Below are 27,125 nucleotides of genomic sequence, written 5' to 3' on the forward strand. Positions count from 1 at the left end.
GGCTGGCAAGGTGAGGGGGTTGGGAGGATGTCTCTGCTGCTGCTAGTACCTGGGGGAGAGCAGAGGAGCAGAGGAGCTGCCACAGCCACGGTGAGGTTGCCTGTGGTGTAGGCTGGCTGTGCCAGCAGGCTGCCCTGCGACACTCCTCCCACAATGGCCCCATTGTTCCCAGCAGCCAGGCAGTTTGGAGGAGGTGCCTAGGCCACCCCTAACCCCCACCCCCCAAACAGGGGCCAGATTAACCCCTTGGAGGCCAGAGGCTGAGGGCCCACAGGTTGCTTTTGAGCCCATTCCTCTCTTCTCAGAATACAGGTTTGGGAAGCCACCTTCTACCCCCCTGTACCCAGCAACAGGGCAGCTCCGGAGTAGCACCTAGACCCTCTCCCACCCCCACCATGGTGCAGGTGCCAGGGGCCAGGAAGTGCCAATGGGTGGCAGGCAGAGACCAGATATATTTGGGCTGGTGGGGCTAATTCCAGCCACCACCGCCTGCCCTACTGGCTCCTGAGCTCCTTTCCTTCCTGTGAAACCAGAGCTGGGTTGGGCCTAGCTCAGGATTTCGGTGGATTTAAAGAGGCAGCACCATCCCTGCCAGCTTGGCTTCCTCTCCCCCTCCCCAGGTAGGGTCTGGGGCAGAGAGTACTGGAGTGCTTCTTGCTTCGCCCTTGCCGAGGCTAACCCCTGGCTCTTGCCCCTGTGGGGGTACCAGACTTTTGGCACTCTTCTCTCCCAGAGCTTTGGGTGGGTGGGGTGGGCGGGGGTGGGCTGTGGTTTCCTGTGCGGGCTGTTTGTGCCTGGCCCAGAGTGCCCGCTGCCTGCCTGGGCTTCCTGCCCTGTCTTGGTTCATTGTGCCCCCCTTCTACAGCTCCCCGCTGGGGGAGGGAGCAGTCAGGGATTGGGCAGCAGACTTTGGGGGCACCTCACTGCCAGGGCATGACTGCTTCCCGAGGCCTGGCCACACTGGCACTGGCTGAAGGAGCCAAGTGAGATGACCTCAGGCTTGTCTAGGCAATGCCATTTGTCCCTGCAGCCTCTGAAAGGTACAGAGACCAGAATGGGCAGAGTCCCTTGTAGAAACACCCTGTTTAAAGATCCCAGACTAGAAAGGTCTGGGGCCAGGAGTTTCCATGTCCCTGTAGGGCTGGGGTTGCCTGACATTACCCTGGGGATGCAGGTGAGGTTGGGCTAGAAACTCCCAGACAAAAATTGTTGATTTACATGGTCTCCTTTGGCAGGAGGTGGGGGAAATGAGGAGAACTGCTAGGAACCTGGACAAGGGGAAGCCCCTCACCCCCAACTCCGGCAGCCTGGAAGCTCCCACAAAGAGGGTCTCCGAGCAATAGCTTGGTCCTTGAGCAGGTTTCCTGCTGGGCTATGAATCCTTGACCTCCCCGCCCAGCTGAGTCACCACCTCAGGAAGAGGAAGTGACTTGGGTGGTAGAGAAGAGCTTCTAGGGGCCAAGGAGTCCTGATACCCTGGAGAACGGGGACTCACAACCTTGTTGTCTTGGGAGACTGCATCTCCCTGAGCCACAGGTCAAGGATCCCACTCCCGTTGCTCACAGCAGGGCCCTCCCCTTTCAGCCATCACAGGGGCTCCTAACCATTTCCTCTCTAGAGGTATTTGCCCACTGAATGGGAGCGTGGACCCTCCAAGCAGTTTCGTTACTGCCTCTTTTGGGTGGTTTTGAGCTAGGCAATGAGATTGGTGGGCCTGCCAGAGAACCAAGCAGAGGTTCCCAAGGTGGGGGCAGCTGGAAATAGGTGGGTTGCCACTGGTGTGTGAATGCCCCCATACCTGTGACAGTTCTGTATTGAACAAGGAGCTGGAGGCCCTGGGCATCCATGGAAACTTTCCTGGTCTCCCACCTGTAGCTGGTGTCAGGTCCTGCTTCCTGCCCCCCAACCTCCCAAGTGTCACAGGGAGGGCAAAATATCTCAAACTCTGTCTCAGTGGCCTCCTGGGCTCCGTCCTCATGAGTGTGCTGCTGGCCTTTCACTTAGGAGACTGGCACCAGCTCCCTGTGTGTGAGCACATGTCTCCACTCTCCAACCTGCCCCCTAAGAGGGAGCCACAGCAATGTGTTCCCAGAGCCCCATCCCTTTTCTTTCACCCATCTCAGGGGCTCCTGGCCTGGTGCTGCAGGGGGGTGGGGGGGATGAGATGGGAAAGTCCTGACTCATCCCTGCTTGACTCAGCTTGCCCTGTGGCTGGGTGGGAGCAAGGGGTGGTGTTCTAAAGGAGAGGGCAACTCTAGGATTCTTCTGGAGCAGAGCCTTGGCCTACTGGGGACACTGGAGAAGACTAATTTCCTAACAGCCCCTTCCCAAATTATTACAGGTCCCAATATTTGAAGTTGTAAACATAGGAGGTAGCGGTGGCCCTTGCCCTGTCCCTGCCCCCCAAAGGGGGCTGCGCCCAGTGGCTGGCTTGTGGGAAGCCCACCTATGGGGTACAGGCTCAGATGAGCGGTCCTGACTCAGCAGGGGTACACGCAGTGTTGGGGAATCACCAGGGCGACTGGGTCTTGGGCTTCCACTATTGTTCACTTCCTTTTCCTAGACCTGTTTCCTCGTGGTGACATGGGGATCATAAAACTCCTACCTCCCGGGAGGTGGTGAAGGCGGGAGCCTGAGACCCGCGGCAGCCACAGGCCTGCTCTTAGCCCAGTGCTGCCCCCAGCCCGCCCCCGCGCCTGCCCCAACCAGGGGCGATGCAGGAGCGGGCTGGCAGCCGGCGGCTTCCCAGCCGGGCCCTGGACTTTGAAGCCTTCCCCTGAGGCCCCTCCCCTCCCAGGGACAGGTCTGGAGCTGGGAAGGCCAGTGTGCCCCGGGTTAAGTTGGGGTAGACGCTCTCAGGGCTGCAGGCGGTCCCAGCGCAGCCTCCAGCGGCCGGGTGGGGGCCGGGACTGAGCCCAGCGTCGGCGGCGCGTCACCTGCGGGAGCGCCAGGCCCGGGCCTCCTCCCCGCCGGGGTGGGGGCAGGGCCGGGGCCCCGGGCGAGGCTCGTGCCGGTGGGAGTCTGCCTGTCGGCGCCGTGTCCATGGCCCTGCGCGGCTGTGACTACCGGGCGCGCCTTGCGGGGCGCCCTCGCGGCCTCAGTCTTCCCGTCTGTTCAATGAGCCGGGAGCGCGCCCGCTCTGCCCGGGCCTCGGCTGGGCCCTCGCCCGCGCCCCCCGCGTCCCCCCGCGCACCGCTGCCAGGCTTGGCGTGGGCGCACCTCTCGCTTCCCGGCTCGTGCGTGTCTTTGTCTCCCGGTCCACGTGTGAGCAGTGAGTGTGAGTCAGAGTTCGGCTGCCGGTGGCTCTGGGCCCCAGCCTGGCGGCGCCCCGCGCTCCGCGGAGCCTGGGCCCTGCTGGGCGCCGGCCGGGCCGGGCCGTGTGGCCGCGGCTCGCGGGGCGCAGGGCGGGGGCCGCGGGGCGCCGCCCCCTCGCCCGCGCTCTCCTCGCTCTGCCCCTGCTCGGGCTCTGCCGAGGGGTGGGGAGGGGTGGGGTGCGGGGCGGGGGAGGGGAGGCTCCTGCATTCTTGCGGTCGGGGAGGAATCCGAGCCAGCGTTACTGGTCTCCAGAAGAGCCCAGCTGCAGCCCCGGGGCCCCGCCAGGCCTCTCGCGGCCCGCCCGGGCCTGCTGGGATGGGCACGGGCTAGGCCCCGAGCTGAGGGCGGAGCGGGGCACGGGGTGGGGCGCCGAGCTGGGGCTGGGTGGGTCGCGAGGGGTTCCCTGCCCGGGTGAGGGGCGTGACTGGGAGAGAGTTCCCCAGGGTGCCAGAGAGACTTCAGGGCCACCACACGTGGGCACCGTTGCAACCTATCTTTTTAGTGCATTCTGCCTCTTCGGCCCGGGGCCTTGCTAGAGACTGCAAGCCCCCTGTGGGTAAAGTGCGGGAGGGATGGGATAGGACTGGCCTTTAGGATTGAGACCCCACCTAGTAGTCGTTCCTTTGCATCCCCACCCTACCCTATCCAGTTCCCTAGTCTCAGGGCTGTTGGGTCCTCCCTTCTCCCCTTCCCACCTTACACCCCCTCCCCAAGTCACAAGTTTTCTCTTTGGGGCTTGTTGCTGCAGTCCGTGCTCCAGTACCGAGTACCTGGCTGGGCCCTGGGCACGCACAGGGGCCGTAGCCCCACTGTGTGTGGGAGCCATGAGGATCCTGGCTAACAAGACAAGGTGTGTGGGTGTCATGGAGGGTGGGATGTGTGTGTGGAGTGCGGGGAAGGGAAGGGCCCACTAGTGATGGGGCTGAGCTGTGCTGGTTTGGAGAGCCGGCCAACGTGGGCACCTAGCTTCCAGGCCACCAGTGAGCTCAAGGGGGGTCAGAATGGGAAGGCCTGTGCTGAGGCAGGAGCCCACAGCCTTAGTGCCTGGATCCAGGGGACAGAGGGGAATGGCAACCAGCTATGCCTGCTGCTTAGTTGTCCCTTCCAACCTATTACTCTTAAAAACAGTTTGAGTAGAACCCCCACCCCCCACCCCACTGCTGGGTCCAGTGGCGCCCTCTGGCCTCAGTCTAAGCTACAAGGGAGGGGCGGTGCCTGCCTTCCTCCCCTTCCCCAGGAGAAGCCTGCAGACAGGGCCAGGCGGCAGCAGCAGGACGGCAGAGCTGAAATAAATCTGAGCTGGTGTGGAATGAGGGGGGATAAATATCCTCTCCCAGTGATGTGATCTTTCCAGCGGCTATTAATAGGTCTCCGGGGAGGGGGAGGTGGTGGGGGGAGCCAGCTGGATCTTAAAGGGCCCACAGCTTAGGCTGCAGGAATCCTTGGCTTTAAGCTGCACTCCAGCCTGCTCCACACACCACTCCCCTTCCCCTTTCTTCCTGCTCCTGCCCGCCGGCCCGCGAGGCCTGCTGCCAACCCTCTTCAGGCTTTCCCCCTCCTGCTCTGGGGAGCTGTCTGGACCAGTGGGTACCACTCTGTTGTGCTTTTCCCCACTTCCCCAGGGGAATGGGACTGGGGCATGAGCAGTGACCCTCAGGTCCTGTGCCCCTTCCTGTGGGTGTTGGGACACGTGGAAGTTGAGGTTTGGGACCTTGGAAGGAATCTGAAGGCAGCAAACCCTAGAAGAGAGGATGCTTAAGTTTTGGTCAGGTGTTAGTGTGTGTGAGGGTGGTGGTGCCATGGAGGCTTGCAGCCTGATGGGTGCTGGGGAGTGTGGGTGGGTTCTGCCAAGGAAAGGCTCTGGTTTTCATTTGAATTGTGGGGGCTAGGGGTGTAGGGAGTTGCCCCATCTTCACTCTCCAAGGTGAATGGCATCAGCCCTTGTCTGAGGAGCAATGGAAGGAGGTAGGGAATAAGCTGGTAGTCTTAAAATGCCACTCAGCCCTCCCCTCCCCTCCCATTAGGTGAGGCAGGATGGGGCAATTAAAATCCAGGCATGCTAAGCCCCTATCAAGATTAACTTTTCATGTCTCTCTCACCTTTTCCCAGGTTACCCCACCCCAGGAGGAGAGAAGCTCCAGGGAGCCCGCCACTGTCCCCCCGCGGCCACTGCCCCCCTGCCCCATCCAAGCCAATGCACCCAGAAAATAAGTTGACCAATCATGGCAAAACAGGGAATGGTGGGGCCCAATCCCAGCATCAGAATGTGAACCAAGGACCCACCTGCAACCTGGGCTCGAAGGGTGTGGGGGCGGGGAGCCATGGGGCCAAGGCCAACCAGATTTCACCTAGCAACTCAAGTCTGAAGAACACCCAGGCAGGGGTGCCCCCTTTCAGCTCACTCAAGGGCAAAGTGAAGAGGGAGCGGAGTGTGTCTGTGGATTCTGGAGAGCAGCGAGAGGCTGGGACTCCATCCCTGGATTCAGAGGCCAAAGGTACCCCATTTTCTGATACCCAAGAGTCCAGCATGTTCTACAGTCCAAGGCCCAAACTTGGTGGGAGATCATCTTTCTGTCCCACTTGCCTGATCCTCACCCCCTGCTTCTCCAGCATTTATGCAGGGCACTTTTCTCTTACCCACATTATACCCACCAACCTGGTCCTTTTCTCAGGATTGGGGGTGGCCAGGGTGGAGATTTGTCATCCTTAGGTGCCACCCATGATGGAGCCACACAGAATGATGATGGGGTTTCTGGTCAGTCTCCTTCCTCTTCTGCTTTCCCACCAGAACCCCTATAGGGGAAGAGGGAGGTGCTCTGGGGTGAGGAGCAGACCTACACATCCCAGGAAGCTCCTGGTATCTGGGCTGGTGGGAGCTGCTGAGCAGCCACTAGCCTGGAAGAGTAGCAGAGGCTCCCCCCCCTTAATTAGAACCAGTTGTGCTCCGTGCTGGGTGGGGGAGGGGAGACAGGCAGTGGGGCTATAGAGAGAAATCAGAAACAAATGGTAATGTGGTGGGGGCCAAGGGCTGGCTAAGTGCCCACCATAGCCTGGGCATTGCCCTGGGATATCTGGGAGAATGGGCCTGGGTGTGGGAGGACAGGGCCTTCGGGCACTCACTCTGACCCCTGCCTGACTGTCCTGCCTGGGCAGAGGTGGCACCCCGGAGCAAGCGGCGTTGTGTGCTGGAGCGGAAGCAGCCATACAGTGGGGACGAATGGTGCTCAGGACCAGACAGCGAGGAGGACGACAAGCCCATCGGGGCCACCCACAGTGAGTGCCCATCATGCCAGGGTGCCATGGGCCCATGGTGCCCTTGGGGGATGGCTGCCCTAAGGGAGCCTTCCTCTCTTCAACTACGGCTTTAGAGGGCAAAGGCTGGGCACCGAGCAAGGGTCAGTAGCCCAGGCTCCTCTCTGATCCACCTCTCATATTCTGTTGCTTCCTGCACTCACGCTCTGCCTCTGCCTTCCAGGTGCTCAGTGGCCCCTTCTTTCTAAAGACTGAGGTGGTGGGGTGGGGTGAACCTCAGGTGGCCCCTCCTGACTATGCCACTTATTCATCCTTCCATGAATTCCTGGCCTATGCTGCCATCTACTGGGCAGCAGGAGTCCAACATCACTTGGTGTCAGCCTTGCTAGGGTGTGAGCTGACCCCGGCTGGCCCTGTCTCTGGCCCACTTCCCTAACCTTTAATTGACTCCTGGCAAGTGCCCAGGATACATCACCAGGACAGAGTGTGGGTGTGAGTGGATGCCCGTTCCTCTCACTCTTTTATTGATCAGCATGTATTTGGGCCTTGCACAAGTGATGGGGGGAGAGCCAGACACAACCCTGCCCTTGAAACACCCATACAAATTTACTTGGTGCTTTCCCTCAAAGCTTACATCTAGTTTTTTTTTTTTTGGGGGGGGGGGATGTGAAACAGCTTAATGCATAAGATACTAGCCAGAGAGTGTTAAATTGTGAACTTATTAAAGGCAGGGACTTAGAAAGAAGGAAGAAAAAAAATATGCTGGCTAAACTTACTGCTTTGTGGTGTTCAGTCCTTACAGCAGCCCTGTGAGGTAGGTGCTATTATGATGCCTATCACAGCAGAGGAAATAGACTCAGCAGGTGTTTGTGGAATGAGTGGACCATGTCTGTGGAGGTGGCACATAGATCAAATACTGAATGAAGCCTTTACAGCTGGCTGGGATTTTAAAGGTCATCTGTTCCCAGGTCTCCCCAAAGGGACCGACTGACGGTTCACGAGCCCCTGGCTGAACTCTTCACTGATAGATGGGGTGGCCACTGCCTCCAAGGACAGACACTCTCCTCTACCACGTTCACTTTTATAACATTGGACTGTACCATTGTAGAAACATTGGAAGACACAGGGAAATACAAAGACACCATTTCTAACATCCCATACTCAGTACCAAGGCAACCACTATTACTATTTCAGCTGTACTGCCTGGCACCAGATTCTCAAAGAGCGCTTAATGGTGGCGCAGTATAATACTTTATAGCCCAGGTTTTACTAATTATTTGTATAAACTGGGGAAAGGGCCTCAGTTTCTTCGTTTGTAAAAATAATATTTATCTCATAGGGCTGGTGAGCTGATACGTATAACACACTTAGAACAGTGTTAGCTTTCATTATTGTTATTGTTGTACTAGAAAGTTCCTGTTGAAATAAAGCTGCCTCCTTCCCCAAAACTTGTGCCCAGGAGCCCTAGTTCTGAGCACTGAGCACCTTTTTCTTCCCAGGGCAGCATGGAAGTTGGCTCTCAAGTCCCCTCCCATCCACAACTTTAGGCTCTGTGATTCTACGTAAAATTGGAGAGACTGGGCCCCTATGAGTTAGGACTGGCAGAGAAGGTTTATCCAAGGAGAGGGACTTAGCACTGGCCTGTGAGGTGGCTGCTGCCCTGGCTTCAGGAGTCAACTTCAGGCAGTTTGCCTTGTATGAACTGAGAGAGCTGTCACTTCCCATCCGTAGGCCAGGCACTTTTTTCTGGCCTGGGATTGGGTCCACCCACTCACTTAGACCCGTTAATGACCAACTATAGGTTTTTTTCTAGGCTGGGACTTACAGTCAAGTTTGTGACCATGAAACAAAACTTCTTGGTGCTGAGGGTGGCCAGTCTACCTTGGGAGTGAACCTACTATGTCAGCCTTTCCTAACTTTCTCTGTTTTCCCAATGGTTTTTTAGTTTGTGACTTACTTCTGAACTTGTTACAAAAGTAGATTTTTTTGACCTGCTCCCTATGCGGGGCAGGAGAGTTGAGGCTGAGGGGGACGAAGTGTCACACAGCCAGTTAGTGGTGGGGCTGGCATGGAAAACCATCCACCGTTTGAATCATCAGTTTGTGTACCCTGTTTGCCTCCCCATCACCTGCTCAGTGTGTGCAGACCGCAGAGTGAGGGATGGAGTGGGTCTAAGAGCAGGCTTTGCAGACTCTGGGGGAATCACATGCATTTGGGATGCCAATCACGGGGGAGCCGGTTCATAAGGGTCACACTTTCCCTCTCCTTTTGCTCCACATAGTCCCCGCCATTACCATCCTGGTCAAAGACTGGTCTAGGGCAAGTATGTGTGGAAAGTGAGCTAGGGAAACCACCAGCGGGTGGCAACAAATGACCCTGTGGGCACCACCTTTAAAGCAGTGAGCCTCTGTCCCTGGGCACCTCTGGGATGGGGTGGTAGGGTGCCAGCTAGTTTCCTTTCTAGACCTGGCTACTTACCCTCTTTCCTTCTCTTTCATGCAGATTGTAATGTAGACCCTGCCATGGCGGCCCCACAGTTGGGTCCCGGCCAAGCCACCCAACTTCCCCTCAGTGAGAGCAGTGCACCAGGCCCCCCGCATGGGCCCCCACCAGGCCTGCGGCCCGATGCCCCCGGGGGCGGGGGTGTCCCTGGAAAGCTGCCCTCACAGTTCGTGTATGTCTTTACCACGCACCTGGCCAACACGTAAGTGCCTCAGGGCAGACCAAGCTTGCTGTTTACCCAGCATCCCTAAGCCTGGGTTCCCAAGTGAGCACCTATGGGGGCCAGGGTTGGATTGGGTTGGGTTGATTGAAGGTGAGGGCTCCCTCCTGCCTACCTCTCTGAGCTATCTGTGCCTGGCTCTCTCCTGTGCAGGGCTGCGGAGGCCGTGCTGCAGGGCCGGGCCGACTCCATCCTTGCCTACCACCAGCAGAACGTGCCCCGGGCCAAGCTTGACCAGGTGAGTGTGGCTCCTGGTTCAGGCATGGTGTCTCCACTAAGCCACATTGGCTGGTGTGTCCCCTTACCTGCCTCATGCTCTGCCTCTGTCCTCTTGCAGGCCCCCAAAGTGCTGTCCACCCCAGAACCGCTACCCCTGAGCACACCATCGGCAGGCACCCCACAGTCCCAGCCACCTCCACTGCCACCACCACCACCCCCAGCCCCTGGCAGTGCCCCCCCTGCTCTGTCTTCTGAGGGGCCTCCTGAGGACACCAATCAGGACCTGACACCCAACTCAGTGGGAGCTGCCAGCACGGGCGGTGGGACTGGGGGTACCCACCCTAATACCCCTACGGCTGCTACCAACAACAACCCGCTGCCTCCTGGAGGAGACCCCAGCAGTGCCCCTGGCCCTGCACTGCTAGGGGAGGCCACCCCCACAGGAAATGGGCAGCGGAGCCTGGTGGGCTCGGAGGGCCTGTCCAAGGAGCAGCTAGAGCACCGGGAGCGCTCCCTCCAGACACTTCGAGATATTGAGAGGCTGCTGCTCCGCAGCGGGGAGACTGAGCCTTTCCTCAAGGGTCCCCCGGGAGGAGCAGGTGAGGGCGGGCCACCAGCACAAGCCCCTCCTGCCCCCCAGCAGCCACCCTCGGCCCCTCCCAGCGGGCTGAAGAAGTATGAGGAGCCCTTGCAGTCTATGATTTCACAGACACAGAGCCTAGGGGGTCCCCCTCTGGAGCATGAGGTGCCTGGGCACCCCCCAGGTGGGGACATGGGGCAGCAGATGAACATGATGATGCAGAGGCTGGGCCAGGACAGCCTGACGCCCGAGCAGGTGGCCTGGCGCAAGCTGCAGGAAGAGTACTATGAGGAGAAACGGCGGAAGGAGGAGCAGATTGGGCTGCATGGGGGCCGTCCCCTGCAAGATGTGATGGGCATGGGGGCCATGATGGTGAGGGGCCCACCGCCTCCCTACCACAGCAAGCCTGGGGATCAGTGGCCACCCGGAATGGGTGCACAGCTGCGCGGGCCCATGGATGTCCAAGATCCCATGCAGCTCCGGGGCGGACCTTCCTTCCCGGGCCCCCGTTTCCCAGGCAACCAGATGCAACGGGTGCCTGGGTTTGGAGGCATGCAGGGCATGCCCATGGAGGTGCCTATTAGTGCCATGCAGAGGCCTGTGAGGCCGGGCATGGGCTGGACCGAAGACTTGCCCCCCATGGGGGGGCCCAGCAACTTTGCCCAGAACCCGGTGCCCTACCCAGGTGGGCAGAGTGAAGCAGAACGATTCATGACCCCTCGGGTTCGTGAGGAGCTGCTGCGGCACCAGCTGCTGGAGAAGCGGTCACTGGGCATGCAGCGCCCCCTGGGCATGGCCAGCGGTGGTGGCATGGGGCAGGGCGTGGAGCTGGAGCGGATGATGCAGGCACACCGGCAGATGGAGCCAGCTATGTTCCCCGGGCAGATGGCTGGTGGTGAGGGCCTGGCAGGCACTCCCATGGGCATGGAGTTTGGCGGAGGCCGGGGCCTTCTGAGCCCCCCCATGGGGCAGTCCGGGCTGAGGGAGGTGGACCCACCCTTGGGGCCAGGCAACCTCAACATGAACATGAATGTGAACATGAACATGAACATGAATCTGAATGTACAGATGACCCCGCAGCAGCAGATGCTGATGTCGCAGAAGATGCGAGGCCCTGGGGACATGATGGGGCCGCAGGGCCTCAGTCCTGAGGACATGGCCCGAGTGCGGGCTCAGAACAGCAGTGGCATGGTGGGAGGCCCACAGAAGATGCTGATGCCCTCGCAGTTCCCCAACCAGGGCCAGCAGGGGTTCTCTGGGGGCCAGGGACCCTACCAAGCCCTGCCACAGGACATGGGCAACACCCAAGATATGTTCAGCCCTGACCAGAACTCAATGCCCATGGGCAGCGTGGGGACCACTCGGCTTAGCCACATGCCTCTGCCCCCTGCGCCCAATCCTCCTCCAGGGTCTGTGCATTCAGCCCCAAGCCGGGGGCTGGGCAGACGACCTTCGGACCTCACCATCAGTATTAATCAGATGGGCTCACCAGGCATGGGGCACCTGAAGTCACCCACACTTAGCCAGGTGCACTCACCTCTGGTTACCTCGCCCACTGCCAACCTGAAGTCACCCCAGACTCCCTCACAGATGGTGCCCTTGCCTTCTGCCAACCCGCCAGGACCTCTCAAGTCGCCCCAGGTCCTCAGCTCCTCTCTCAGTGTCCGTTCGCCCACTGGCTCTCCCAGCAGGCTCAAGTCTCCCTCAATGGCGGTGCCTTCTCCAGGCTGGGTTGCCTCGCCCAAGACAGCCATGCCCAGCCCTGGGGTCCCCCAGAACAAGCAGCCGCCTCTCAGCATGAACTCTTCCACCACGCTGGGCAGCATAGAGCAGGGTGAGTCAGCTGTGTTGGGTGAGTGGCATTGGACGCTGGCATGGGGAGCCTGGGGGTAGGTTGGGCATCTGTGCAGAGGTGGGCAGCTCTGCAGAGGGGATGTTGGCAGTGGATATAGGCTTTCACAGGGGTGCATGTTTATCTGGGCATTCTGAGGAAGTCAGAGTTGGGCTTTCTCCACTGCCTGGGGCCCTGGCCCTGGGGCTATAGAACTGCTTGAAGAAGGGTGGGCCATAGTGATAATAGTGGGAGGGCTTTGTTCAGTGGGATGTCTGGATAGAGGTGTGCCTGGTGCAGTCAGGTGGAGATTTGGGAGCTGACCTCTCCTGAACCACCAATATGAACAACCAGATTCATATCCCCTCCCCAGTCACTCCTGCTTGTTCTGTCTCCCCACTTCTATAGGTGCCCTCCCGCCTAGCGGTCCCCGGAGCAGCTCCTCTGCGCCTCCTGCCAACCCTCCCAGCGGCCTCATGAACCCCAGCCTGCCATTCACTTCCTCCCCAGATCCCACACCGTCCCAGAACCCTCTGTCATTGATGATGTCCCAGATGTCCAAGTATGCCATGCCCAGCTCCACCCCACTCTACCACAATGCCATCAAGACCATCGCCACCTCAGACGATGAGCTGCTGCCTGACCGGCCCCTGCTACCCCCACCGCCACCACCGCAGGGCTCTGGGCCAGGTGTGAGGACGGGAAGGGGACCACAGGGAGAAGAGCTGATGTGGGCCCTGGGGGTGGGGAGAGTGGGCATGTCCCACAGTCACCCCTGTGGTTATGCTGGCTTTTATGTGCTTCCCGAGGGCCCAGGAGTGGGGAGTGATGTCCAGGACACAGTTTCCACTTGGCATAGTCATTTAGTGAAACCTAAGCCCAGGGCACCCGAGTGGTCTTTCCAGCAATCCATGGTGTGTCCATGGCAGACTGGGCCAGAACCTGGGTCTCTGGGCTTCTAACCTAAATGCCTCAAGTCCCTTTCCTTGCAGCCAGGGCAGGGCAATGGTGAAAGTCCTCACCCCTGGCACCAGCTGGGTGCAGGTAGTTCCTCACCCTCTTTTTTCTTTCCCCACAGGGATCAGCAATAACCAGTCCAACCAGATGCACCTGAACTCAGCTGCTGCCCAAAGCCCCATGGGCATGAACCTGCCAGGCCAGCAGCCCCTGTCCCATGAGCCCCCGCCTGCCATGTTGCCCTCCCCCACCCCTCTGGGTTCCAACATTCCACTGCACCCCAATGCTCAGGGGACAGGGGGACCCCCTCAAAACTCAATGATGATAGCTCCAGGGGGCCCAGACTCCCTGAATGCCCCCTGCGGCCCTGTGCCCAGCTCCTCCCAGATGATGCCCTTCCCCCCTCGGCTGCAGCAGCCCCATGGTGCCATGGCTCCCAGTGGGGGCGGGGGCGGGGGCGGGGGGCCTGGCCTGCAGCAGCACTACCCTTCGGGCATGCCCCTGCCCCCAGAGGACCTGCCCAGCCAGCCGCCTGGCCCCATGCCCCCCCAGCAGCATCTGATGGGCAAAGGCATGGCTGGGCGCATGGGCGACACATACCCACCAGGCGTGCTCCCTGGGGTGGCATCTGTGCTGAACGACCCTGAGCTGAGCGAGGTGATCCGGCCCACCCCGACGGGGATCCCCGAGTTCGACTTGTCGAGGATCATCCCCTCTGAGAAGCCAAGCAGCACCCTCCAGTACTTCCCCAAGAGCGAGAACCAGCCCCCCAAGGCCCAGCCCCCCAATCTGCATCTCATGAACCTGCAGAACATGATGGCGGAGCAAACCCCCTCACGGGCCCCCAACCTCCCAGGCCAGCAGGGCGTCCAGCGGGGGCTCAACATGTCTATGTGCCACCCCGGACAGATGTCCTTGCTGGGCAGGACAGGTATGGCCCCGCAGCAAGGCATGGTGCCCCACGGCCTGCACCAGGGGGTGATGTCCCCTCCTCAAGGCCTCATGACCCAGCAGAATTTCATGCTGATGAAGCAACGGGGCGTGGGGGGTGAGGTCTACAGCCAGCCCCCCCACATGCTCTCCCCACAGGGCTCCCTCATGGGCCCCCCGCCCCAGCAGAACCTCATGGTGTCCCACCCCTTGCGACAGCGCAGTATGTCTCTGGACAGCCAGATGGGCTACCTCCCTGCACCGGGCAACATGGCCAACCTGCCCTTCTAGCACTCCCTGTCTGGGGCTGGAGCTGGGGCGATATTGCAACTATGATAACCTGAAAAAAGTTTCTTCCCCTCCAGTGTTGGGATGACCTGGGGTCAAGGGGTGGGTTGAGGGGGTGGGAGGGGGCTTGTGTGGGGAATGGCATTTGTGGCAACCAGATGTGCTGGCAGCTTAGTGGGAATGGCAGAGTGGGGTGGGGGGCTTTGGGTAGGGGTTTGTTCCATTTTGGCCATCAGACTGCCCCTCCCCCACTCCCCCACGCCCTATGGAGCCTCTCTTTCCCCCGTGTCTGCACCCACCCTCATTCAGCGATGCTTTCTGAGTCCTGTATGGAGTCCTTTGCGGGGAGAGGCAGGGGAGGTGAACTCTCCCTTCTCTGCCCTTTCCTTCCTGCTGCTGCTCTCCGGTGCTCCAGCGCCACTTTCCTTCTCTTGGTGTTTCTATTCCCACTTGGTTCTCCTTTTCCTGCCTCATTTCCTCCCTGCTGATGTGACTGACCCCCTCTCCCACCCTTCCCTGCAGGCGGCTGGCCAGATGGGCAGGTGCCAGCCGTAGCTGTAAATAGAGAGCTGCGCTTTTGTGCCAGTTTGTGTGTTTGCTGTATTTCTGTGTTTTGATAGAAGTCACACAAAAAAGGGATACAAGAAACCCTTTCCCCTTCTTTCAAATTACTGCCCGTTCCATTCCTTCGGACCCAGGGATGTGCAGTCTGACACACCTATCCACTGTTAATAGCATCTCTGGGTCCATAATGAATACCATTCTGGTCTCCTCCCCAGATGGTGAAATGACAGCTCACACCTGAACTGAGCTCAGACCACCTGGGCTTTGCCTTGGGCCAGGCAGGGCTGAGACCTCCGGACAGCAGCCTGTCTGTGCTGAGTGATTCAGGAGAATGTGTGTGCATGCATTTGTGTTTGCCCCACACAGGTGACATGGGCCCCTGGCTTCCTAGTTGTGGATGTTTGGTGTCCCCTGCTGCTACACCTTAGGCAGAACTTGAAGTCCTTAGTCCCCAGTCTGGGGTGAAGGAAAGGAGAAAGGCGGAGGCTGTGTGGCTCGCTAGAGTGGAGCCATGGAGGAGTGACATGGCGGCCCAGGTAGTCCTGCGCCCACTGCAATAGCCCTGGGCCAGGTACCCCCAGGGCCCCGATTCTTCCAGAGGCTACCACCTAATTCTGTCACCAAAGGAAGAAGGAAAAGGGTTTGGCCAAGTCAGTCTCTCCACCAACTTCCACCGGCTGAGGACGGATTAGGGAAAGAGTTGGACAGGGGGCAGGGGAGCATCCTGGTGGCCTTTCTGTGCCTGCCGCCCACTCACTGGCAAAGCCCCTCTGCCCACCCAGGAGCAGTCACTGCCTCCCCCTCCGCCCCAGAAGGGCTCCCCCCTCTGGTCAGCTGAAGCCATAAGTGACTAGGTGTTCTGCACCCACCCCACCCCCAGCAGTAAAACACTTCTCCTTTCCTCACTTCCTTTCCTGCCTTGTGAGGTGGCAGGGTAGTTCCCTGGCTGAGGCCTTTTGCGCTGTGCCTCCAGGGGCCAGGGGCCATGTCTAGACAAGGTGTTTTCTGCCATGGCCCTATCCTCAGCCTTCCTCACCTGCAGGGCCTGGTCTCACATTGGCAGCTGTCATACAAAGGGAATCTGCCCCCACTTCTCCCAGTCTGGTGCTGTCCTCAGTCCACTGTCAGCCAGGTCAAGCGCTTCCTCCGGGGCTGGCTGCAGGCTCCTGTCTCCCCCAGCACCTCCCAGGGCCGGGACCTAGGCCTCTATCCAGGAGCCACCTGCCCTCCAGCCAGGCGCTCTGCCTGCCCTGCCTCAACCTGGGCCTTGTGCCCATGAGCCCCCACCCCTGACCCCAAACTTTCCAAACTGACTCTGAGTGTTACCTGCCCAGAGGAGAGGGTCAGACTGCGAAGGGCTCAGTGCCCTCCTCACTCTCTTCTCCCATCTGCACCATCAGAGTAGCTTTTCAAGGCAAACTCCACAGGCCAGCCTCCGTCCCTCCCTCCATGGCCATACCCCAGCCATTTTGTACCATTATATAAATATATATAAATATAAATATATAAATACAATATGTGAAGACATCCTCTTGGTTTTTATTTTGAAACAATTTTTAGGCTTGTTCCGGGGGTCTCTGTGCTGCCTGTACTGTATTGACCTGTTTTATAGGTGCCTTTTTATTAAAAACAGAAAATTAAAAATCCAGTCTCTTGCCTTTTTGCTTCCATGTCTGGCTCCTCCACAGGCCAGCTTGCTGTTGGATGCTGGGAGGAAAAAGGACAATGCCCTGGGTCATATCTCTGCCTTCCCTCGTGGGGGCCCCCTAGGGAACTTGGGTGATTGACTTGAGTGGGAGTGGACAACTCAGATGTGCGCTGGGCAAGTACAGGGTCCCTGCTGCCCCACTCCAGCTAGACCACAGGCTAGGGCGGCGGGAGGGCAGCAGGCGGGTGGTGAGCAAGCATGCGTAGAGCAGTTTCCCCTGGTTCCATCTGAGTAGTATCCTCAAGGGCAAGGCCCTGTTTCCTGGGGGCAAGGGACTTCCCTGCCCAGGCCTGGGGGGCACACTATCTAGCCTAGGGGGATGCCACAAGTGGAGGCCTCCAGGCAAGGGGCTGTAGGAGTTGACTCCCAGAGGCTTCTTTCCTTCTGTTTCCCCTCAGGAGCTCTGCATATTGGTACTGACTCTTGGCCAAGGCTTCCTCTACTGTGGTTGGGACCCTCTGCTGCTTGAGGAGTTTCTCTCGGCTGTGCAGCCCCCAAGGAGGGGCAGGGAGAAACCAGTCTGCTTCCTCCATCAGTGCCCAGACTCACCAGGTCCTAGACCCTGCCATGCTGGCCTGCCCTGGGAGCTCTCCACCCTGGGCAGAGGAGATGGCTGGCTTTGGTTTATGCTTGTACCTCCTTGGGGCTGGGGGAAGAGAATCTTTTCTTCCCCTGGCCGGGCTCCTTTCTGCTGGCTCAGCCTTAGTTCCCCTCTAGGACACTGGCTGGGCTCTGAGGGTGCATGGAGTCTGCCCTCCAGTCTGCATACCTTCCAGTGACACGGAGCTGGCCCAGTATCATTCTGATCAGAGCCAGGGACAGTTACCTGGCCGGCACCAGTCAGAGCTTCCTGCTCGGTCCAGATGCCGTAGGGCCGATAGCCGGCAGAATCAGTGTTTGTTAGAGACAAGACATGTTAAGGCCACGCCCTGTTGCCAGCTGGCCTTTCCTCAGCCTTAACCTCCATCCCTGGTGCTCAGCTTTTAGCTTCTTTTGGCAGGTGGGGTGGGAGGGAAGCTGGGTAGTTGCGGAGTGCGTTCCAGGAGGGTAATGACTTTCTTACTGGCTAAGACAGAAGTAAATTTGTTTTTTGAGCTTTGGATGGTTAGGATGAGAGGGGTGTGGGGTCCTCCAGCCCAAGGTGGTTCAGGTGACACAGGTATCCTTCGTTTTGCCTTTGAGCTGCTTCCCCTTTCCTGGACTCCAGCCTCGCCTCAGGTCTGGGAGAAGGGCTGACAGGGGTGTCCTGGAATGAAGCGCTGATTCTGGCTGCCCCATATAAGGACTCTGCCCAGGGGAGCTCGGATCCCAGTGCCCGTGGAGGGTTCCGGCATCAGGGCATCCCCCAAAAAAGTAGAAACAAGGGGGCTGGGGCCTAGAAGGTGGTGAGGGAGGTGGCATTCTCTGACTCGGAGAGGCTGTTCTTGCGCCAAGTAGGGAAGCACTGGCACAGGGGGGCAGGACTGGCACAGCCCAGCTTGGTCAGTACCCGTGACAGGTCACTGCGGAACTTCACTCCGGCGAAAGTGTAGAGCATGGGATTGAGGCAGCAGTGGGCCAAGCCCAGGAATTCGCTCATGGTGATGGCCATGGAGAGATAGCCGTTCAGCTCACAGCTGCTGCCCACGGCTTTCAGCCTCACCAGGGTGTCCAGGAAAATGACGATGTGGTAGGGTGACCAGCACAGAAAGAAGACGCTTGTCACCAGGATGGCCACCCTGACCGCCTTCTGCCGCTGAGGGCGCCGCTGGGCCTGGCACAGCCTGTGCACCACCCCCGCGTAGCACCAGCCCATCACCAGCATGGGCAGCAGGAATCCTCCCAGGTGGTAGAGGAAGCGGGAGGCGAACCAGGCGCTGGTTTCGGCTCGGTTCTCCTGGGAAAAGGTGCAGAGCGGCAGCGAGTCGTTGCGAGGAGCCTGGCTCACCTTGGCGAAGAGGATCTCGGGCAGGGCGAAGCAGCAGCCGGCCAGCCAGACGGCGGCGCAGGTGAGGCGCACGGACAGGCGGCGGCGGCGGCGGTAGGCGTGCACGGCGCGGACGATCGCCAGGTAGCGGTCCACGGCGATGCAGGCCAGCAGGAGGCTGCTGCAGTAGAAGTTGATCTTGTGCAGAGCGATCACCGTCTTGCAGAGGAAGGTGCCCAGGACCCAGCCCACGGAGCCCTCGGCCACAGCAAAGGGCAGGATGAAGACCAGCAGCAGGTCCGCCGCCGCCAGGTGGAACAGGAAGGTCTCGGTGGAGCTGCGCGTCTGCCGGTGCCGCTCCAGGATCACCAGCACCAGGACGTTGCCCATCACGCCCAGGAGGAAGATGAGGCCGTAGGCCAGGGGCATGAACACGGCCTTGAAGGAGGTCAGCAGGGGCCCCTCCGCGGCGGAGCAGACGTGGTTTTCCACTGGGGAGGTCTCCGTGCTGTAGCTGTAGTTGCCTAATTCCTTGTATTGCAAGGGCAGGGAGACAGAAGGCGGAGAGCTGAGGACCACCCCTCGGGGGCCCGGCTCCCCGCACTCTCCTCGCCTCCCCGCTCCCTGCGCTTGCCCCCGCTCGCCCCCTGTGCCCCACTGCCCCAGTCCCAGTCTCCCTTCGGCGCCCCGGACAAGCTGCTTTGCCCTCCTGAGCCTGGGCGCTCATCTGTGAAAGGGCCCAGCCGCTGGCAGGGGAGGCGGGTGATGAAGGGCCCTGTCCTCGGCGCGGAGCCGCAGGCTGGGCTGGCATGGGGACTTCAGTTTGGGAAGGGCTCTAGTCGGGACAGGGAGCCAGCTGTTCCAATTCATAAAACCTAGGATCCCACCGACGGGGCGGGCGCTCACGTGCCCGCTGGCTCCCTCGGGACCTTCCCTCCACTCCCGCCTGTCTTCGGGATAATAACCTGTAGCAGCAGCCTCCCGGTTCACCTCGCCCGCGCACCGGCTCAGGTACGCGGCATCCCCACTTCATCCGCCCGGCGGAAGGCCAGGTCTGCTGGGACCCGCCCGCCGAGCCCGCAGCCAGCACCCGCGCCACCGCCCGGCGCCTGCCCGCCGCCCAGCGCCCGCGCGGGGCCCCCCTGCTGCCGGCGCCCAGGGCTTCCGACGCAGAAGGAAGTGGGGGGGCCAGGCCCGGGCCGTGCCCCCCGGAAGCCCCCGGCCGCCCCGCCCCCGGCTGTTTACCCGCTGACCGCGGGGGAGGGGCCGTTTCCCAGCCTTTGGCTCGCAGCTGCCGCCGCACCTGCGCCGCCCCCTCGCCGCCGCTCCCCGCGCGGACCGGCCCCTCCGCGGCCGCGCAGACCCGCCGCGAGCGGCCGACCCGGGCTGACGGCGCCCTCGGCCCGTGGGGGCCGCGCCGGCCCGGGGTCCCCGCGCCCTCCTTCCGGGAGGCGGGGCGCAGGGGGCGCAGGGGGCGCTCCCCTCGCGGCGGGCAGGCGCCCTCCCGGCGGGCCTTGCCCTCCTGGTCCCCGAGGCGGGTGCTCTGGGGAGGCGGGTGAGGGCGCGCGGGCACGAGGGCAGAGCCCCGCCGGCCCCGGCCCCCGCCGGCCCTCGGGCCCGCGCGCGCCTCGGGCACCGGGGCAGGAGAGCTCCAGCCCGCCAACCCCGTCACACCAGAGCCCCGCTCAGCGCCCTCCACTGCTCCTGGTTTACCTACAGCCAGCGTTTCCTCTTGTTTTACTTTGTAATCTCACGCGGAACAGCAAACCCGTCGTGAGAAAAAGCCGCGGCCAGAGGGCCGTCGGGGCGAGGGCGCCGGCGCGCGCAAGGCCACAGCCGGCCCGCGGGGGCGGGGGCGGGGGCGGGGGCCGGGGCCAGGGGGCCGGGCCCCGCCCCGAGGGAGGCCCGGGGGGTCGGGGGGTCGGGGGTCGGCCTGGCACCCGCGGGGTCCGGCCTCCCGCCCCCCCCCCCCCCCCCCCCCCCGCCTCTGAACCTGGGCGCCCACTCTTGTCTCCCGCGGCGGCTCCCACATAGGCTTTTGTTTGAAAAAGTGGTTCTGCTTTCATCTGAAAACCCTGGAATTGCAGGACGAGGTCTAAGTGCCTCCAAAAGGCCTTTAAATGTCAACAAAATACACGTGCGCCCGGCGGTCCACCCTCGCCTTCCGCCCGATGGCCTTGGAGCCCTGCCCTGCGGGCGGCCCTTCGCCCGCCGCCCGCGACACCCGGCGCATGCTGGTCCCCAAAACTTTGCTCAAACTCTTCCTTCTGCTAAACAGCCCTTCCTAACTTGCCCAATTCCTGCGCCTCCTTCCCGGGGCCCCCACCCCCATCCTCCTCCGTCCTGGCTCCCCCACCCACACCGCACTCCCTCCCCAGGGAGGCGGCGGCGTCCCCGCGCGGGCCCTGCTCCCCGCACAGCCGGCGCAGCTCGGCGTCTGCCTCGGAGGCCACGAGCTTGGCCCTTGAGGGGCGCAGCAGGGTCCTGCACCGCTCTGGGGCAGTTTCCAGAGCAGCTATTCTGAGGCTCAGGACGTCTCTGTCTCAGTGGACACTCAGGCACCGCTCCCCCCTTCCGCAGGTCCTGCCACCTCCAGTGCCCTTGACAGCCTAGCCCGCCTTGGGTCCTCTCTCTGTAGTAAGAGCTATTTCCAGTGTCATCTTTGAATACAACCATTTGATTCATACTGGAACCCAGCAGGAGGTGAGGCGGGAAACAGTAAGAAGGGCAGTCTTCATGCAGAGCAAAGCAATTCAGAGGGAGGAGAGATGCAGAGCTTGGAGCAGTCAGTGGGGCGACTCCACCTGCACTGGCCGTGGTGGGAGCCTGGCTGTCCCCCCGCCCAGTGGAGGGCTTAGGTGCAGGCCGCCTGTCTGACCAGAAAGCCCTTCATGAGAAACACTCAAGTCCTCTCTCTCAGAAGCATCCAGGTTGATTAGTTTATTTCTCATTTAAAGCCAATGCAGTGGGCTGTGTCCCCAGGACACCAGAGGCCCCATCTCCTGAGAACCCAGGTCTAGATGAAAGTTGGGGGTAGGGGACTATTTCTTCCTCTTTGCCAAGCAAGAGGTGTTTGTTTGGCAAAGTGCTCAGGCAGAGAGGGGAAGAAGGGAGGGGGCTGTTTTGAGGGGTGCTAGGAGTTCGCAGTACACCTTGGCAGGAGGTATCAAACAGACATTTTGAGGGCTTGGGAGTGGCAGGTGTAGAAGCCAGTGTAAAGCCACTTCCCATACCCAGGGGATCAGGCACCCCCATCCTTCCCCAAACCCAGCCGGGTTGGCCCTGGCCTGGTGGGAGGTGGAGAATCAGGAATTCTGAACGCCCAGAGGCCTGTGATGCAGAAGGGGCTCTGCCAGACTTACGCACAGAGGGAGCACACACCGGCCCAGCAGAAACAGGCCCTCTCCTCTCCTGCATTCTCACGTGTGCACACACTGGCAGTGCACACACTGAACAGATACAGAGGAGCCCAGGTGGGGCCATGATAGCGAGGGGCCAGGTAGGTCCCCAACCTTACACACTGGTCGGGGACCCGTGCCCCAAAGAAGGGAAGCAGACACGATGACTGGGGCGAAGCTGAGTCAGAGCCAGGGACATGGGTAGCAGGTGGCTGTGAGCACTGGGGACGGGGCAGGAAAGGGCTAGAACAGTCTGTCAGGTGCCAGGAGAAGGGCGGATAGGGGAATTACAAATGTTACTCTTCTCCTTCCATTCTCTGCCCCTCCCTTCTTTCCTCAGGAGCCACTGTAGGACCCAGGCCCCTCCTTGTATAATTAAGGTCTCCAAGCTCCATCTGACTCCAAATTCTGAAGCTGCCATATCTCCCTGCATGGCCAGCGTGAGGCCAGCGAATGTTTGCTGCCTGGGATTCCGAAGGCAGGTGGGCAGGGGTGTCTAAGGCATCCCAGGGACGTGTCCTGGGTCCGCTCCTCCTTCACTCTCTGCCCTGCCTTGGATGACGTGGTTGGCGGGTACTGTAGCACAATGCGGGGTTCTCTACAATCTGGAGCCATGCGCTCAAACTGACCAGATGGAACTGATAAGGAAAACAGAGCTAGACTCAGGGTTAAAGCTCCAACTGCGCAGGGATAAGGTAGGGAAGATCAGGCTTAGTCATAGTTTATGAGAAAAGGACCTGAGAGTTTAACTGTGAGCTTAAGATGAGTCAACGGGGTGATGTGGCTGCCAAAAGTGCTACTGTTACCTTCCTCTAGGTGACAGAAGCCTGCAGGTGGGCATCTGGCACCAGCCCAGTTTGTTTGGTCTGGACACAGGTGAGCAGCTGGCCAAGGGGTCTGATATCCCCACCTTGGGAGTACATTTTCAGGTACTGGGTAAAGAGAAGACAGGTCCTAGAGAGCTTTCTTCTTCGAGGACTGACAAGAGCCCCCATGGGCAAGAGGGCAAACTGGGCTTATTGTGTGAGGTTCTAGAGGGCGGGCCTGAGGGAATGGGCGGAGGCTGGGGTTGCGGGGGTTTCAGTCAGAGGAGAAAGAATCTTTTAACAGGCAGAACTGTACAACATTGGGTTGGGGCCCTTGGGAGGAAGAGGAATGTTTGAACTCCAGTGTGTGGGAGGGATCCCTATTGCAGAAAGGGGGCCCAGCCCTGCCCTCAAATGCCTTTTGCTCCCAGCTCCTAGATACTTGGATCCTCTGGCAGTCAGCCCTGCCCGGGACTGAGCTGGTTTTCATCATGATTTTCATGCAGCTCAGCACCTGGACGAGAGCCGTTTATTTTCTCACCTGTCTGTCATGCAGCCAGTGATGCCCCAACCTGGCTCTGCTTCTCAGCCTGAGGGAGGGCAGGCTTCCTGGGCGCATGGCTCACCCAGACAGAGGCCTGGGACTCCAGCGGCTTGAGGCATCTACACGCAGATGTAGATCACCGCTCTGACCACACACGGGCCCCTCTCTGTTTATGCCCTTGTCCTGATATCACAGCCAAGAGTCAGGAGCTGTGAGCGGAGTCAGCCAGGTCGTCTCTCATTCTACCCTTCAGTGGCTAGAGGGGTGTGGGGTCTGGAGGAATGAGACTGGGCTAAGGGTGAGGGAGAAGTCTGCGTCCCTTCCCCTGCTCTTCCTATGGAAGACCACCCTCCCCAAAGACCATCTGAGTCTGGCCTGCCGTTTGTCAAGCTTCTCCTTTCCTTGCTCCACGGTTCAAGAGCGAGCCTGCTAGGCTCCTTTTCTATCTCTCCCCAAAGGTTTCAGCTCTTAGGACACAGTGCTGCTCTGGATGCGGTTCTGGGGGGAGACTTTAAACTGTCCCTACCCCTGCACCGAGTCTTTAGGTTTAAGGGGTCCGACTTGACTCTCCAAATCAGTTTGCACTTTGGAGACAGGGTCATGCAGTCTGAGGGACAGGTGTGTGTCTCCTGGGCGTGTACAGCAATCTCTCGAAGCTGTCGCCTGAGTCAGGACTGATTTGAAATATGTTGTCCCATCGCCTGTGAGAGAATGCTCATTCCTGTGTCCTGATTCTCAGTGCAAAATCCATGACCATTTTTAAAGCTATTTCCAGAGTGGAACAGCCTCAAGGAAAGCAAGAGCTCCTGATGGAGACTGGTCTGTGTGCCTGAGCCCAGATTCACCCCAACGCTGACCCCTCCCCAGGCTGGCCCGGGGTCTCACTCTCATCTCTGGCCCTTCCAATCACACCCAGTTGGGGCCTCCTCCACCGGGGTTCTTCTGGGACTTTTGACCTAGTCAAGGAGCACCCTCCCTTCCCCCAAGATAAAGCCCAGAAATGCCTGAGCTGGTTTTGGTTCCCCTTCTTCACACCTCCTTGATGCAATGAGATGACAAGCGGATGGGCTTTGCAGCCTGTGATTCTCTAATCACACTGAGGTCATAGTTTATGGGGGCACTCACTGGGGAGGGGTTGGGAAAAGCCAGGCCCTGGGGGTGAACCAGTTTCTCCCTGCTTTATAGCAGCTTCCCCTCCTGGATGGTATGCAGGGTGGGGTTGGAGGTGCAGTTTATGACTGCACCCCCGTGGGTGCCCCAGTTCCTGGTTCCATCAAGAGGAGGCTCCACACTCTCAGGGCAGGTTCCCCCGGACAGAGGTTTTCTTATGTCTGCCAAGGTCTGCCTTCCAGCAGGATGGGTCCCTGGCCTGCCCCCCCCCCCCCCCAGGGACCTGGCTCCCTGGTCCTCATACTTAACCATCTGGTTTTTTGCTGTTTGGATCCTCCATTCACGGGAATTAGCAGCCCATCTTAAGAAAATGGGCATTTTAAGCAGCTAGAGTTATCTTAGAGTTCAAGGGGCGAAAGGAAACACAGGATGATCAACACTAGGGGCCAAGAGCCATGGAGTATGGAAGCCAGTGTCCTAGGAAAGCGAACCAACATGTGGTTTGGAGAAGGGCAGGAGGGGTAGGAAGCAAAAGACCCAGAAGCTAGACTGACCCACAGAGAAAACCTGAGCTGAGACCTCAGGAACTCACAAACCAGTAACTGCACACTGAGAAGCTGCTCTGTGCAGACCCTTCTCCTCTGCCGCTCCAGGTCTCTGTGCTGTGAGACACTGTCAGAGACGCCACAGCTGCTCAAGGCCCTGCTGTGGATGGGTGGGGGTGGAGGGGGCCTCTGTGCTTCTGAGGGGCCTCAGCTTAGGGGAGAGTGGACCGGAGGTAAGTGAAGGTGAAACCAGGCACCAGAAGCTGGTGAAAGAAGAGCTCTAGAGCTGGATGGTCCCAAGACTCTTGGGCTCCAGGCTAGACCCTGATTGAGGGGACCCTGGCACACTGGGACACCTGGTCCAAGACCATGCATTTGAAGTGTGACATGAAGCAAGTCACCAAGTACCTGTCCCTGGGCTGTAGGTGTTCTCTGCTATATGGAACATGCCCTGCTGTCGCCCTGCCCCCAGCCACCACCTGTCTCTAGTAGGTCACGCAGTGGAGTGAGGCGTGCAGTTAGGGGAAACTCTTGAGGCTTCTCAGAAGCCAGGACCAGCCAGGTCTGGGAAGGTTACTATGATATCCAACTGGGTCAGGGCTTGTGGTCAGCTTGAAGCTGTGGGCAGAGGAAGACACCCAGTAACCTAATCAGGTGCGGCCGGCGGTCAGGACGGGGGGCCAGGGCGGCGGCATGTTGCCCTCCAGGGCAGCAGGGTTTTAGTCTGATTTGGGGTATTGCCCAGACTCTGTGAGTAAACTCATGCCGGCTTCATGGGCACGAGCCCGTGCAATTACACAGGGCCTGCACTGCTGTCGTGAAATTTTTAATAATTTTTGAAGAAGGGGCTGCATTTCCCTTTTTATGGGGTCTGATTAGACTGATAGTTCTGGCTCTACTTTTATCTGGGGCTTAGATCCGAGAGGCCAGACTTTAGATGATTAGCCCTTCCCCTCACCTTTGTCTCCCCATGTTCTGCTATACTTCCAAGCCTTAGGACCTAGGCAAGTGAGGGGCAGACTTGTCCAGGCAAGTCTGGGAACAGGGTTGATGGAATTATAGTATAGACTCCAGCTAGGGGAGCTGGAGGGTGAGTTTAAGGTCAGGAGAAAGGGTTTGGATCCTTCATAATCCAGCCCAAAGTTCAGCTCAGAGAGTGAGTGGTCCTTCCCCTAGAAGTGCTATTGGCCATGAGGGAAAGGAAGAAAAGGCCACAAAGAAGTTTCCAGAAGATCCTTAAAACAGTCCTCTGCTGCCTGCAAACAGGAGTCCTGAGGTCTGTGGTTTAGATACCGCCCCCGCCCCCCAATTCTTTTGGAGCCCAGAGACAACCAAGCCAACTGAACCACTCTGCTTCATGGGAGAGACTTGGATGGGGGACAGAGTGATGCTGGGGACCATTTTCTTAGCCCACCCAAGAACACCTATCTCTAGAGATTCCAGTCCTTTGAGGGAGGCCACAGCATGTTCTAAGACATTTCTAGGATTAATACAGAGTTCTCTCACAAACTTGGAACCTACTGCCCCCTGACTCTGGCCCACCGGGGTTCTCTCCCTTGCTGACCACCTGGTCTCACACTTCCTTGGTTTAGTACATAATCATTGTCTAAGAGCTTCTGGCGAGTGATTTGTTTTTTCTTAGCTAGACCATAAGCCAATTTTGAGGGCTAAGACCAGGTCCTCAACTTCTCCATTTAACACAGAATGTAGTGCCTTCATGATAGAATCGCATAGCAGGAGATGAATAAATATACATTGGTTGGTCAACCAGCAATGGCAGCCTCCTGACATTAAGAAAACCTCCAGGGTTCTCTGCCATCTAGCCCCGTATGCCAGCCCTGAGAGATAAGGAGAGGGTGGAGAGGCAAAGCGGCTGCTCCCGGCCGTGCAACGAACCAGGGAGGGTGTAGGACCTGAAGCTACACCTGCAGCTCCCGGTAAAGGGTGCCTGTTTAAGGCAGCAGCTCTGTGTACCTGCTTTGTCCATGGGTGGGCCAGTGGGTCTGTCTTCACTCTGTCCACCCAGAGTGGGAGGGGACTCCATAGCTATCCCCTCTTCCTTGGGCCCTTGGCACAAAATATTTAGAATTTCAGGGAGGGCCTGGGTAGCTGTGAGCCATCTGTCCCTACTCACCAGGTCCTCCGGGTTGTAGTTGATGATGAGGTCCATGTCCATGGTTAAGGGGTAGTTCATAGTTGTAGCTGTTGCCACCAAACTGGTCACTCGCTGTCTGATGTTGAGAAACTTTCCGCCTGATACCTTTAGAGAGGTGGCAGCCGTCAGCTGCAAATTTAAACAAATGAGCTGTGCGTTGTCTCCTGAGGCTGTGTAGGACCCGCTGCCTGCCTCACAACTCATCATTTTTTTTTTTTTCCACTGGGTCTTTTCTGTGTGTGTGTGTTTTGTTTTTTTTTGAAGAAAGAGGGAAAATCCCCATAGCTTCAGTGCT

At 59.4% G+C, this 27,125-nt stretch overlaps 2 protein-coding genes across 5 annotated transcripts in view; one reads left to right on the forward strand and one right to left on the reverse strand.

Moving 5' to 3' along the window:
- The window catches only part of BCL9L (BCL9 like), a 27,754-nt gene extending 11,448 nt beyond the window's left edge, over window positions 1–16,306 (forward strand). Inside the window, exons 2-9 of one of the 3 annotated variants that reach the window (XM_087821493.1) lie at window positions 4,064–4,165; window positions 5,425–5,810; window positions 6,469–6,588; window positions 9,070–9,271; window positions 9,443–9,527; window positions 9,627–11,922; window positions 12,328–12,609; window positions 12,998–16,306. In XM_087821493.1, the coding sequence (XP_087677619.1) occupies window positions 4,140–4,165; window positions 5,425–5,810; window positions 6,469–6,588; window positions 9,070–9,271; window positions 9,443–9,527; window positions 9,627–11,922; window positions 12,328–12,609; window positions 12,998–14,097 (4,497 nt within the window). In that variant the 5' untranslated portion in view covers window positions 4,064–4,139 and the 3' untranslated portion in view covers window positions 14,098–16,306. Of the gene's footprint in view, window positions 1–3,733; window positions 4,166–5,424; window positions 5,811–6,468; window positions 6,589–9,069; window positions 9,272–9,442; window positions 9,528–9,626; window positions 11,923–12,327; window positions 12,610–12,997 lie in introns of those variants that run through there. The other 2 variants (XM_087821494.1, XM_016207689.2) reach the window with 2 other exon arrangements.
- Window positions 16,307–17,706: 1,400 nt separating this feature from the next.
- On the reverse strand, window positions 17,707–26,869 carry CXCR5 (C-X-C motif chemokine receptor 5). Of its 2 annotated transcripts, none has more exons than XM_016207692.2 (2): window positions 26,811–26,869; window positions 17,707–18,810 (listed from the first exon to the last, which is right to left on the reverse strand). In XM_016207692.2, exons 1-2 carry the CDS (start codon window positions 26,867–26,869, stop codon window positions 17,742–17,744), a joined length of 1,128 nt encoding a protein of 375 aa, XP_016063178.1. In that variant the 3' UTR covers window positions 17,707–17,741. The 2 variants fall into 2 exon arrangements, with proteins under 2 accessions (XP_016063178.1, XP_087677621.1); XM_087821495.1 differs by having other exon boundaries at window positions 17,707–18,803; window positions 26,810–26,869.
- Between the last annotated feature and the right edge of the window lie 256 nt (window positions 26,870–27,125).

The sequence above is a fragment of the Miniopterus natalensis genome, chromosome 11 (assembly GCF_054644295.1).
Source record: "Miniopterus natalensis isolate mMinNat1 chromosome 11, mMinNat1.hap1, whole genome shotgun sequence".
In the NCBI taxonomy this organism is placed as follows: Eukaryota; Metazoa; Chordata; class Mammalia; order Chiroptera; family Miniopteridae; genus Miniopterus; species Miniopterus natalensis.

Bases quoted from the DNA above. Each gene is read 5' to 3' on its own strand.
- CXCR5 (XM_016207692.2), bottom strand. From the start codon at position 26,869: ATGAACTACCCCTTAACCATGGACATGGACCTCATCATCAACTACAAC. The intron at 18,811-26,810 runs GGTGAGTAGGGA...CCTGCCCTTGCA, and splicing joins AACTACAACCCGGAGGACCT to ATACAAGGAATTAGGCAACT.